This window comes from Ictalurus punctatus, chromosome 6, assembly GCF_001660625.3.
Source record: "Ictalurus punctatus breed USDA103 chromosome 6, Coco_2.0, whole genome shotgun sequence".
Classification (NCBI taxonomy): domain Eukaryota; kingdom Metazoa; phylum Chordata; class Actinopteri; order Siluriformes; family Ictaluridae; genus Ictalurus; species Ictalurus punctatus.
In genome coordinates, this window is record NC_030421.2 from 12,309,644 (window position 1) to 12,322,800 (window position 13,157).

Consider the following 13,157-nt stretch of genomic DNA (forward strand, 5'->3'; position numbering starts at 1 on the left):
AATTTTGCTTAAAAATATTCAAATTAGCTGGAGAGCCATATTTCTTTGTCATTTTAATTAGAACATTATTACAACATATGCGAGGTAGAAATAAAAAAGAAACAATATTATTTATTGCAAATCTGATCAAGTCGGTCCAAAACAATAACAAAGAAAGAAAAAGAAAAAACAAAGAGAAGAACTTTTATTATGAAAGCCAGAACTGATGACGTAAAATTTGCGCGACGATAAAGCTGCCTTGGTCAGACGGTCGCTTTCGGTGTCGGAGGGACACTCGGATTTTTATTTTTGATCGTGTCTGTATAAACTTGTGCGATGGCTTCGCGGATTTTCCGGCTGTTTGTACCCTCGAGCGCAGCGGCGTTTAAAACCGTCTCACTCTCACAAACGGTAAGATTTAAAAATAAAGTTATTTTGAAGACGAGGCCCCGACAATTCCATAAGCCAAGGACATTCACATAGCAGCCTGCAGATAACAACAATACACCTTTAACAGTCAGGGTCTCCACTGCGCTGCAGCAATAACACCAGTATAAAGACAATAAAATGATGAACTTCATTTGAATCCGACTTCTACACGCGTGTTTGTGGAAGTGTTTGCTTGTGTATAGCTACGAGCACTGGATGAGATATCGCGAGATTTCAGCGAGATGGAGCAGAAAAACAGCAACACAATAAATAAGCCAGTGACAACAAAAGTTAAATGTTTGGTTCACAATTTGCAAACAAAACACAATACCACATTAAAACAAACGAAAGGTGGCACCTTAAAAGAAAGCCAGTGTCATCAAACGCCCCAGTATAGTGACAGGGACGATATACTGTCAAAACAACACTGTCTTTTGGAAGAGATGTTAAACCGTGGTCCTGATTCTCTGTGGATATTAATAATCCCAGGACACTTATAATAAAAGAGTAGCCCGGTGTCATGCCGAAATTCCCCCATCGGCCCTTTATCAATTTCCACCTCTGAATTGGCTGCATCACTCTCTTCTCCTCTTCACCAATAGCTGGTGTGTGGTGGGTGTTTTGGCACACTATGGCTGCCTTCACATCATCCAGGTGGATGTTACACACTAGTGGTGGTTGAGATTTCCCTCCAATACTATGTAAAGTGCTTTGAGTGTCTAGAAAAGCACTATATAAATGTAACTATGAAAATGTATTATTATAGCAACATTCTAATCATCGTATCAACCAGCCCATGGCTAGACACTAAATCTACACTAAATTTACACACCTGAACACGGACATGCTCTGATTCTGAATGAGGCTATTGATGATTGTACGTTTTCGGATTTAAAAAAACAACAGTTTAGCTGAAATTAGTGTCATTTCTGATGTGAAACTGTAAAGTTGTAGGTGAGTGTGAGCAGAATCACAGGTCAAGGAATGAGAGTGTTTCACTAGTGGGGGAAAATAATCTTTTATTTAACCCATTGGAAGATTATTGAATTTTATTGTTCTTATGATTAAAGGCTGCATTCCATACGTGTCCAGTGCGAAGTCTGCGATACGGATGGTGGGCGTACGTTCTGGGCGAGAGGACCACGCCCAGGCTGAAGGAGAACAGCAAGATTTTCTGTATAGATGGCAACATCGCGTCCGGAAAAGGGGCGCTCGCACAGAAACTAGCCAACCGGCTGGGTAGGTGGAGCTACAGTGGTCGAGTGCTTATCCTCCAAATTTGAGTTGTAACCCAACAGCAGCATAACCAGTGTTGCCAACTTTGTGTTGTCAGAGGATATTAGTTAAAGCGCAATAAGAAAGCTGCTAGATGACATCATAGACCAGTTTGCATCCAAATTATTCATCATGATTATTAGCATAAAAAATTGCAAATTGGGGAAAGTTCACTTAGAATAGAGTTTTATCAGAATAGAAAGTACTCTAATTTGTTTCTTAAAAACTGTCTTATCGAAAAAGTCATCTTTCGCCATGGCTAAACTTTTATGCATTTATGAAATACTATACTTTTATGAAATGAAAGACAAAGTGCTGTACAAAAATAAGCAGTGACTGTGAGTAGTCATGAAAGGTGAATGGTCATGAAGGAAATGGTCACTCGCTTTATTAGTAAATATCTACAAGATGAGAATTTAAAACGAAGAATTGTGAGGGTGGGACAAACAGTGGTGATTAGTGGTTGGTCAGTGGGAACAGTGGTGAGTAGTGGTTGGTCAGTGGGAACAGTGGTGAGTAGTGGTTGGTCAGTGGGAACAGTGGTGAGTAGTGGTTGGTCAGTGGGAACAGTGGTGAGTAGTGGTTGGTCAGGGGGGAAGAGTGGTGAGTAATGGTTGATCAGGGGGAAGAGTGGTGAGTAGTGGTTGGTCAGGGGGAAGAGTGGTGATCATTGAATGGTCGCAAACACAACACAGGCTGAATCCCAGTTTACCTACTTATACTATGTACTAAAAGTATATAGGTTCTCTTTTTATTAATTTTTTATTTATTTATTTATTTATTTTTGGGTGAAGAAAAACGACACTTTTGAGTGTCTATCAAAAGGGTATGCGAGTACTGGGACATAGTAACACGTCATGTAACAGAAGAGAACGTTGTTGCCCGGTTATGCTCACTGTAAACAAACTCCTTGTTGCATTTCTGCTTTTCTTCATTCATTATTACTTATATCATGTATACTATATAGTTTAATTTAACATTCCCTTGATTTATTTTTCCACAGTTCATTTACACCGCTCTAGAATACGCCCTTGAATTTGGCGACGCAAACAGTCACAAAACTCCTCCTCCGTTACACAAGGAGCTGTGGGCAATATTCGCTGAAAAGTGTCCATGGATCCGCACTTCAAAAATCTACCGGAAACAATAGACCATCTGGGTATCTTTGAGATCCTCATTTCAACACTAATTCTAATCTCTGATACTATTTAGGACTGATAGTATACCAATTGGGGCGCAGCAGCAGTCAGGTGTTACACAGTAATGGTGAAAAAAGTAGCTAGATTTGTCACTAGGCGCTTTTTTAAAATTAAAGTCGCTAAAGGGTTCTAAAAAGGTCAACAAAACTAGCCTCCAAAGCTACAATGAACTTAACTTTCCAAGCTTATAAATTATTTTATGAAACCAGCAGTGTAGTAGTAGGTTATACTTTCAAGTGTAACCTGAAAACAGGAAACAACGTGTACCAAAAAAAGCATTTGAAGTTGACATGACATCCTGTTCGTAAACCAAAAACACTGCCTTTCTAATCAGTACTAAAGACAGCTGTAATATGGTGGTGTTTTTGTTGCTGTAGTATCTCGAACCTTGCATGAACCATTAATAATAACAACCACATCATTAAGATTATTAAATGAAGTTTATGATAATGTGTGTGTTTTTATCACCACAAAATCACCGGTTCATCAGTGTGAAGTCCTGCCTTTTATATTCAAACTTGTAGTGCAACAGAAACCTTAACATACAAGTCAGCTTGAAACTGCACCTGGAAGAGTAAATAATCTGCACGAAGTTATTTATTCATTTAGGCCATTTGTGTATTTTTGCATTCAGAGCATAAAAACTTATCCATATTTATTTATTAGACGAACTACTTGAACTTCACTGATATCAAGTAAAGATACAAGTTTGAGCAGCCTTCTGTGCATTTTAAAGGGAAATTGTTTACCATACAGTGCCCTCCATAATATTGACACCCTTGGTAAATGAGCAAAGAAGGCTGCGAAAAAGTCTTTATCGTTTAACCTTTTGATCTTATAAGTATATTAATATAATATTGTATAATTCAGTAGTTCCAAAACGTTTACAACTTGCCACACACACCACTGACCACCAGTCCTCCAGAACAGGTTGGAACAGACTGACCTGCCCTTCCAGTTCTCAGAGAAAACGGACTTACACAGGCAACAGCACAGCTTGATAAATACCTCATATTGATTTAGAAAATGAGCTGCCCAATCTGCGCTTCACAGATATTAACACTTAACATGGTCTGGCTGACTGATCACTTTTAACCTCCTAAATACATTCATCTTGAGGGGGGACAGCAACAAAACAATCGGTATCACTAACCTCATCGTTCACATATCGCCTTCAGTTGCTCTGTTATCGTGTTTTCTACAGCTTGTAGACTTTATCCTGCTTATCTTGTCTGTATCTAGGGATGCTCTACATGCCTGAGCCTGACGTGCACTATGTGGACAAAATGACTAAAGAGAAAGTCCCTCTGGATTCAGCTTACAACGGCAACTGCAGCCTAGAGAAGTTCTACCTGGATCCCAAAGCCAGTGATGGAAACTCTTACCGTCTGCAGTCCTGGATGTACCTGATGAGGCTGCTGCAGTACTCAGACGCTGTCGAGCATCTTCTCACCACAGGTTCAAAACAACCGTTTCTTTAAGGCTTTCCTCTGTCACAGAAAAACTGACTCGTTATTTTGCAGAATACGTAGATTAAAAATGTTCTGTGCTGTTCCTTCAGGCCAGGGAGTCATCCTTGAACGGTCTCCTTTCAGTGACATGGTGTTTTTGGAGGCCATGTTCAATCAAGGCTACATCAGGAAGCAGTGTAAGTCCTGGTGAAGATTTATTTAGGCTTTTTAGGTGACCCTATTTGGGTCAAAATGTGAAATGTGGGGAAAAAGCTGTCTAGCGCAGAGCTGCAGCTGTGAATGCGTCTGGGGAAAAGTGTGTGTGAAAGAAATATAAAATGAGTTCTGTTAGTATGAGGTGGAAAGGTGTGTTGGTCAAAAGAACTAATAAACAAGAATGAATCACATCGGTGTAAATGTAGAGCAGAGTTACTGTTATCACCTGAAAGTTGATTATTTTCCTAAAACAGCATGTCCAGAAGTGTTTTATTCCTCTTAAAACTCAGCAATTTGACAATTACAACAGTGAATGATGCATCATAATACTTTTAATTGTTTATACAGTTGAGGTCATAAGTTTATATATGCCTTACAGAATCTGCAAAATGTTAATAATAAAAAAAAGAGGCTTAATAAAAATAGCATTTAGTTTTTCCTTAGTCCTGCCCTGAATAAGCTATTTCACATAACAGATCTTTTCATATAATCCACAAGACAAAACAATAACTGAATTTACACAAATGAACCAGTTCAAACGTTTACATTCACTTGATTTATAATACTGTGTGACGTTACCTGGATGATCAACAACGGTGTTTGTTTTGTGATAGTTGTTCATGAGTCCCTTGTTTTTCCTGAGCAGTTAAACTGCTCACTGTTCTTCAGAAAAATCCTCCAGGTCAAAATTGCAATTCTGTGAATATGCGGAAGATGCTGGAAAAGCAAAGAATGTGCGTTCTCAACATCATATTCACAGAATTGCAATTTTTGCAATCATACTCGCTTGTAACATTTACAAAATTACCACAGATTTGGACCAAGACGCGTCAGGTGACATCATCACAACATTCAGCCAAAGCCCTCCTTGATTCACATGCATCGAACATGAGTACAGCTAAAAGGTCTCAATTTCCTACAATCATCACTGAGAAACAATTTTGTGCACTGCAATTTTGCCAATTCAAGTAGGTTTTCACACAAAAAAAAAACTCCATACGTCGCATCGCAAATTTTGAAAAAAGCCACAGCAAAAGCAAGCATTTTTGGCCTCAACAATCACAAAAAAAACTGTGAAATCCTGTACGGACAGAACAGTGGCTATATGATGTTGACACCCATCTTTTCACACTGAGGACAACTGAGTGACTCGAACACAACTATTAGAAAAGATGAAGCGTTTACTGATGCTCAAGAAGGCAACACGGTACATTAAGAGATAGGGGTGTAAACTTTTGAACAGGATGATCGGTGTAAACTGTTATGTTTAAATATCTTAGTACTGCCCTTCAGAAGCTACATACGATATTTACATGTTTCCCAGAAAACTAAATAATCATTTACCGTTAACATTGTGGGACGTCCACGAAACAAGTTAGTTCTTACTATTACTTATGTTATAGCAGCTATAAACAGTGAGTCCCTCTCTCTTGAAGTTAATCTCTCTCTCTCTCTCTCTCTCTCACACACACACACACACACACACACACACACACACACACACACACACACAGATGCCGCTTTTCATGTTACGTAGGAACTGTAAAAAACACAAACTCCTCTGTCCTGAAGACTCCCATGGTGGAAAATGTACTGTTATACAAAACACTGACACTGGAGACTCCTTCCATAAATGTTAAATAAATATCTCCATAAATAGTTTCACCATATAAAAATTTCTACATCTTATAAGTTAACAGCATTTTTTTTCCATTTGCTTTACTATTAGGCTTGGATTATGTGGCGTGTCCACTACACTACTTCACAAACAAGCACTCACTCAGTGTTTGGCTGTAAACTGTCCTGTTTTTAAAGCCTAAAGTAGTATTTGTATTGGGAAATGTGGGGAAAGAAAGTAGTCGTTTTCTAGTAGTATCTGTTTTTCTCGTACCATTGACTAGCTATTTATCTGTTTCTGAATGTGGAACTTTAAGTGTGTGAAGCGTTTCTTTCTCTGGCCTGCAGGTGTGGATCATTACAATGAGATTAAGGACATCAGCATCTGTGAGTTTTGGGCCCCTCACCTCGTCATCTATGTGGACTCTCCTGCTGAGGAGGTGCAGAAGAAGCTCAAGGCAACTGGAAAGGTGTGTATGATGAACACCACTTACTCCCCAAAAAGAGCTGAACAAAAATGTCACTAGTTTCCAAACCGCATTTAGAGTTCAGCTTTAACGACTCATCAAGCCTTTAATGACTGGATTCCGGTGTGGGTTGAGTAAGGATAATGCTAATCCTGCAGGCTCATGGTGCCTTGTAAGCGGTAATTTGCAAGTTGTTATTAAATTGTTATAATTTTCCATCTCAAGATGTTTAGCATGCGAAGTGGAAGGAAAAAAACATATACTCCTTCATGAAAGCATGTCATTTGTTTGGTCTGTGAGATCACGTAAAGCCAATAAGCTACTTTAATCACGCTTTTACAGTTACAGGCCTGAGTGTATATTGGTATTGGTTCTACTACAGTGCTAGTAGAGCTTTAAATCTGCTATGTCTATTGTTAAAAGTGCTATACAGAAAACAACTAGCCGGCTTACGTTAGTGATAACTCTAATGTTGATGATTGCCTTCTCGAAACAGTGGTTAGTATGGCCAGTGTTATAGATTTAACAAAGTACTGTTAACCAATCTAAAGCCAATACTGCTATAAACTCATTTAAAAGTATGTGTGTGAATGGGTGAATGAGAAACAGTGTAAAGCGCTTTGTAGAACCAATAAGGTTAAAAAGCGCTACATAAGTGCAGACCAAGACTAACAGTTGACGAGACAAGAATTTCATGTTCTGGGGCTTTCAGTGGTTGTAGGAATGCAGCGTGTGAGACACTTGAGTGGAAGGTAGCAACCTCAAACTTTGTAACGTTTTCTAATCATTCAGAAGTTTGCTGTGTTACAAGCATCAAGCTTAAAATTTTGCTTTCACAAATCCCATGCACTCGTAGGCGTTTGGCTGTTGCTTCATTACAGGGATTAAAAACGGATATGAGGACATTCAAGTAGTGGTCATACAGACAGTTTCTGTCTTGAAAGTTATTTCTGAATGCCCCTCGTTGAAATAACTATGAAAGAGAAACAGAGCAAACCCTGCCTTCAAATCCTCCTCGGAAGTTCATGATTGCGCTAGTCATAGTCAATAATTATTTAATTATCGACATACTTTTATCAGACATTTCACAACATAAACACAATATTACAATTCTGCACAAAATAATGCGAATACACAAGTGAACTTTGTGTACGTTGTGACAAGTCATGTTGTGAATACGCTCTTTCGGTAACGACGCATTAAAATACGGATAATGAAGAACTAAAGCATAAAGAATTCACAGTACTGTATTACAGTAGTGTCTCATTGTAATTATTTCAGCAAGTAATATATAAACTATGTGAAATATTTGGGTTTAATTTTTGCATTTTCTTGTTATCTAAAAGGCTTTTGAGTTGTATTTAATTCCACTTTAGTCATTGTTTAAAATGAATAAAGATGACATGAAATACTGACTAAATTTAAAGGATATTTTCATCAAAAGACAAAAACTATGAGTAAAAAACAGTGTGAAAAATTAACTCTGCAACTGACCTGAGAGCCTAGGTTAAATTCTTTTGATTTTATTATTGTATGCACTTTAGTTTCAAAATAAATGCACTTTAACAGCCAGGTTTGTTCTTTGCAATAAACAATGACATGGTGCTGTTTGGTTTGTATTTATTCGTTGCGCCCTCTTGTGGACTGTTCATTTAAAAATCCGGTAACCAAAATAATTTCTTTAGAATTCAAATATAATTTGTATTTTGGAAATATTTAAATTCTGATAATATTAATGGCATAAAATGGTCTTAAAGTGACTATCACTTATCGCAACAAATTCTGGGAACAAAAGTAGTTATCCTAAAAGGCCTACATTACGACGTGGTGTGTTCAGGTGGTTTTGCTTGGGATAAAATGTATGGTGTAGGAGAACTTCTTTTGTGTTTTATTCCTTTTTTTTCTTTTGTATGATCTAGTTTATTCATACTGAAAGAAAATGAATTGAACAGTTCACGTGCAAAATTAACACTTTCGTCAAATTAAATCTTACCGTCTGCTGTAAAGACGCATTCAGATTCACGTTGGTGACCGGCATGACTTATTGGAACGTTGCGAATATCTCGAGTTGTATTTAAGACACTGTGGTGGCGTTCATGTACGCTCACCTCATATTTACACTATTTCCAACAGGACCTGAAGGCAGCAATAGATAACATAACTGCAAACAGCTTGTCACTTTGTTCACCGTTGTAGCTGTTGGTGCTTCCTGAAAGACAGTGTTGAGTTAGGTTTACGTGGTACAGTGAAATATCACAAATAACCAGAACACGTTAAAAAAAACCAAAAGAACAAACAAAAAAAAAAACCATAAAAACATTCACTTTCTGGTCACATTCTAATCCAATGTGCAAATGCAGTGCCTATGGATACACTCTATGACCAAAATTATGTGGAAACCTGAGTATTGAACATCCCATTCCAAAACCTCAGGTATCAATATTGAGCTGTTGCTCTTGGCATTCCAGTTCATCCCAAAGATGTTCAGTGGGCTTGAGGTCAGGACCCTTGAGACCCTTGGCAACCTATTTCATTGTGGAGCTCGCTTTGTACACAAGGGCATTGTCATGCTGGAACAGGTTTGTAGTTGCAGTGAAGGGAAAATTTAATGTTACAGCATACAAAGACATTCTATACAATTATGTGCTTCCAACTTTGTGGGTGTTTGGGGGAAAGAACGCATATGGGTGTGATGGTCAGGTGTCCGGATACTTTTGGTCATATATAGTGTATGTTCTCTCTAAAACTGTTTTTTTTTTTTTTTTTTGAGTTGCACGCCATTGCTTGCTGTAAGTTCATGATTCAAAATACATAATGTATATGTAACATGGTGCAGATTGAGGGTAGAGCTACTGCTTTTCTCAGAGCTCATTTTTTCGTTTTGGCACATTTCAGCAGGATGAATGCAAAATGGAACTTTTTGGATTGGTTTGTGAAAACGAAACCCCTGAGTCTGATCTAGACGCTAGAATGCAGTCAATAACAAAGGACTCCTCACATCCTGCACAGCAACCGTGAGACTGTCGGGTGAAACCTGAAATTATGATTGATTTAAAAAAAAAAAAAAAAAAAAAAAATTCCCCCTCCCTATTACGTTTTTGAATGCTCATATCTGATTAGTGAGAAGGCATCAGTCAATTTTATTTAACAGCAGCCCTGAGAGTAATTCAAGTCACAGGTTTATTTGAATTCGTTCAGATAACGTACGTGTTTAAAAAGGAAAAGTAATTGATGTAAAGTTTTGAGTAAGGAGATGTTTATCATTTATGCAAAGATTCTCCAATTCAGCGCTTTGTAATAGTCAGTAAACATTTCAGGACTGACTGCTTTACGCATTCTGGTTTCTCTGTAACATGACATGCTGCGTGATGAGAATTCCACGACCTTCCTCACAACGGCATGTTTTCCTTGTTGGATCATTTGTGATTGAAGGCCAGGCATGTGCCGATAATCATGTACACTTTAATTATTCTGTGGTTTGTTTGTTTTTTGGCAGATTATTTCTGAAGCTAATCGTTTCACTTATATGGTCAGCGAGTGTGCTTTCCCTCCTCCCTTCAGATGCACTCAGCTGATAGCAAAACACTTTAACCCAAAGAATTTCCCCACCCGCTGATGTCAATCTGGTGAATTTTGAAAAATCATGTGTTGACAGCACAGTTTGCATTCTAGACTGTTTCAGGTGGATTTAACACTGATCTTGTGCATCTCTTCTTCAGCCCTATCTCCAAAACATATCCCTGTCCTACCTTAAGAGCATCGAGACTGCATATAAAAAGACCTTCCTGCCCAAGATCAGGTAACATGCATCCACTCTTAAATCTGCATAGATATATATCAAGCAACCTCGGTTGCAACCTTGACAAAGCAGTAGATATGGTGCAGCTATTTATATGATGAATTGTTATATAACAGTTATATAATATCTACTTTAGAATTTTAATGCTTGTACACATTCATTACTGTAAAAAAAAATATGGATGGTTTACTGAATCAGGAGTCGCATTTATGAAAGCGTGCGGAAAACAAGTATCAAATTTGTGCATAAGACCCACACATATGCAGTATTTATCACATGTGCATATGCACAGCTTCACGCAGTGGGCATTGATAAATCCCACACAATCTAAATTGATGTGCTCGTTCACTGCCACACTCATTTGCATCAAGAAATGCCTTCAAATCACCATATACAGTGCCCTCCACTAATATTGGCACCCTTTGTAAATATGAGCAAAGAAGGCTGTGAAAAATTCTTTGTTGGTTGATCTTTTGTTCACAAAAATACTCTGCTCTCATAGATATCAAGCAATTGCAAACAACACAGGTTTATCCCAAAAAAACCTTTGTTAAATATAGGTGTGCAGCAATTATTGGCACCCTTTTAGTCAATACTTGGAGCTGTTAGCTTGGCAAAGGAAAGTAGCACAGTGTCTTTGTTGGAGAATACATGGCTAGGGATCTGAGACCATTCCTCCATACAGAATCTCTCCAGGTCCTTCAAATTTCAAGGTTCACGCTGGTGGACTATCCTCTTCAGTTCACCCCACAGGTTTTCTATGGTTTTCAAGTCAGGGGACTGGGATGGCCATGGCAGGACCTTGATTTTGTGGTCAGTAAACCATTTTTGTGTTGATTTTGATGTATGTTTAGGATCATTGTCCTGCTGGAAGATCCAACCACGGCCCATTTTAAGCTTTCTGGCAGAGGCAATCATGTTTTCATTTAATATCTGTTGATATTTGATATGCCATGAGGCCGTGTGTCCTGACAAAATGTCCAGGTCATCTGGCAGAAAAACAGCCCCAAAACATTAAAGAGCCACCTCCATATTTAACCGTGGGCATGAGGTACTTTTTCATATGGCTACCTCTCTGTGCACCAAAACCACCTCTGGTGTTTATTGCCAAAAAGCTCTATTTTGGTTTCATTTGACCATAGAACCTGATCCCATTTGAAGTCCCAGTAGTGTCTGGCGAACTGAAGATGCTTGAGTTTGTTTTTGGATGAGAGTAGAGACTTTTTTTCTTCAAACCCTTCTAAGCAACTTGTGGCGATGTAGGTGACTTCAGATTATAGTTTTGGAGACTTTCTGACCCCAAGACTAACTAACTTCTGCATTTCTACAGCTGTGACTTTTTTGGCCACTCGAATCATCCAGTGCATTGAGACAATATAGACACATATGTTCTTCCAGGTTGACTAATAAACATTTTTAGTTGACTGGAACTTCTTAATGGTTGCCCTGATGGTGGAAATGGGCATTTTCAATGCTTGTGCTATTTTCTTGTAGGCACTTCCCATTTTGGGAAGCTCAACAACCTTTTGCTGCACATCACAGCTATATTCCTTGTTCTTACCCATTGTTATGAATGACTAAGGAAATTTGCCCTATGTATTATGTCACATGTATAACCCTGGTCATGGTTGAACAATTTCCTGTTCCTAGTCACCCAGGGGGGGAGATGTGTATATGTGTGTGCGTGTGTGTTTGTATGTGTGTGTGTATGTATATATATATATATATATATATATAATTTATATATTTATTTATTTATTTCAATGGGAATATACTTCAGATATATTTTTCTCATATGAATTCATAAGGGGTCCAATAAGTGTTACACATCTATATTTAACAATTTTTTTTTTTTGTTTTTTTTTTGTTTTTTTGGATAAACCTGTGTTTGCAATTGTTTATCCATGAGAGTATTTTTGTGAATTGAATTTATTTTGAAAAGATCAAAAGGTTAAACAATAAAGACCATTTTTCACAGCTTTCTTTGCTCATATTTACCAAGGGTGCCAATATTAGTGTAGGGTACTGTATGCTAGACAGCTTACCTTTAAAACCCACAGTAGCCTGCTTGAACTTCACCGATAATTAGTAAAGATACAATTAGTTAGTCTAATAAATACAACGAACGAAAGTTGAGACAATATGGAAAATGCTAATAAAAACAAAGGAGTGATTTTTAAAATGAACTTTGACTTGTACTTACACAAAAAACATATAAAGACAAGGTAGTTGATGTTTTACCTAATCAACTGCATAGTTTTTTTTGAAGATAAACATTTATTTTGAAATTCATGCATGCAACAAGTTCCAAAAAAGTTGGGGCAGGTGCAATTTAGGACTAATTGCGATGTGACAAGCTGAAATAAGAAGGTAATGTGAAACAGGTGAGGTAATCATCTACTCATAGTATATAAAGAGCCTCCAAAAAGGCCTAGTCCTTCAAGAGCAAGGATGGGTCAAAGCTCGACAATCAGCCAACAGATGCATCAGCGAATTATCCAACACTTTGAGAACAACATTCCCCAAAGACAAAGCGGTAGTATTTTGGGCATTTCACCTTCTACAGTGCACAATATAATTAAAAGGTTGAAGGAATACTTTGATAAACCTTTGTCAGTCAACACCATTTGCCGCTGCGTCCACCTTAACCACAAGTTAAGGTTTTACTATGCAAAGCAGAAGCCATCCATCAACACTGTCTAAAAGTGCTGCTGACTTCTCTGGG

General features: G+C 37.9%; 1 protein-coding gene across 2 annotated transcripts in view; it reads left to right on the forward strand.

Moving 5' to 3' along the window:
- Window positions 1-206: 206 nt before the first annotated feature.
- The window catches only part of ndufa10 (NADH:ubiquinone oxidoreductase subunit A10), a 27,971-nt gene continuing 15,020 nt past the window's right edge, over window positions 207-13,157 (forward strand). The window contains exons 1-6 of one of the 2 annotated variants that reach the window (XM_017470616.3): window positions 207-390; window positions 1,479-1,647; window positions 4,125-4,340; window positions 4,444-4,530; window positions 6,515-6,636; window positions 10,353-10,432. In XM_017470616.3, the coding sequence (XP_017326105.1) occupies window positions 316-390; window positions 1,479-1,647; window positions 4,125-4,340; window positions 4,444-4,530; window positions 6,515-6,636; window positions 10,353-10,432 (749 nt within the window). In that variant the 5' untranslated portion in view covers window positions 207-315. The remainder of the gene's footprint in view (window positions 391-1,478; window positions 1,648-4,124; window positions 4,341-4,443; window positions 4,531-6,514; window positions 6,637-10,352; window positions 10,433-13,157) is intronic. The other variant, XM_017470615.2, reaches the window with a different exon arrangement.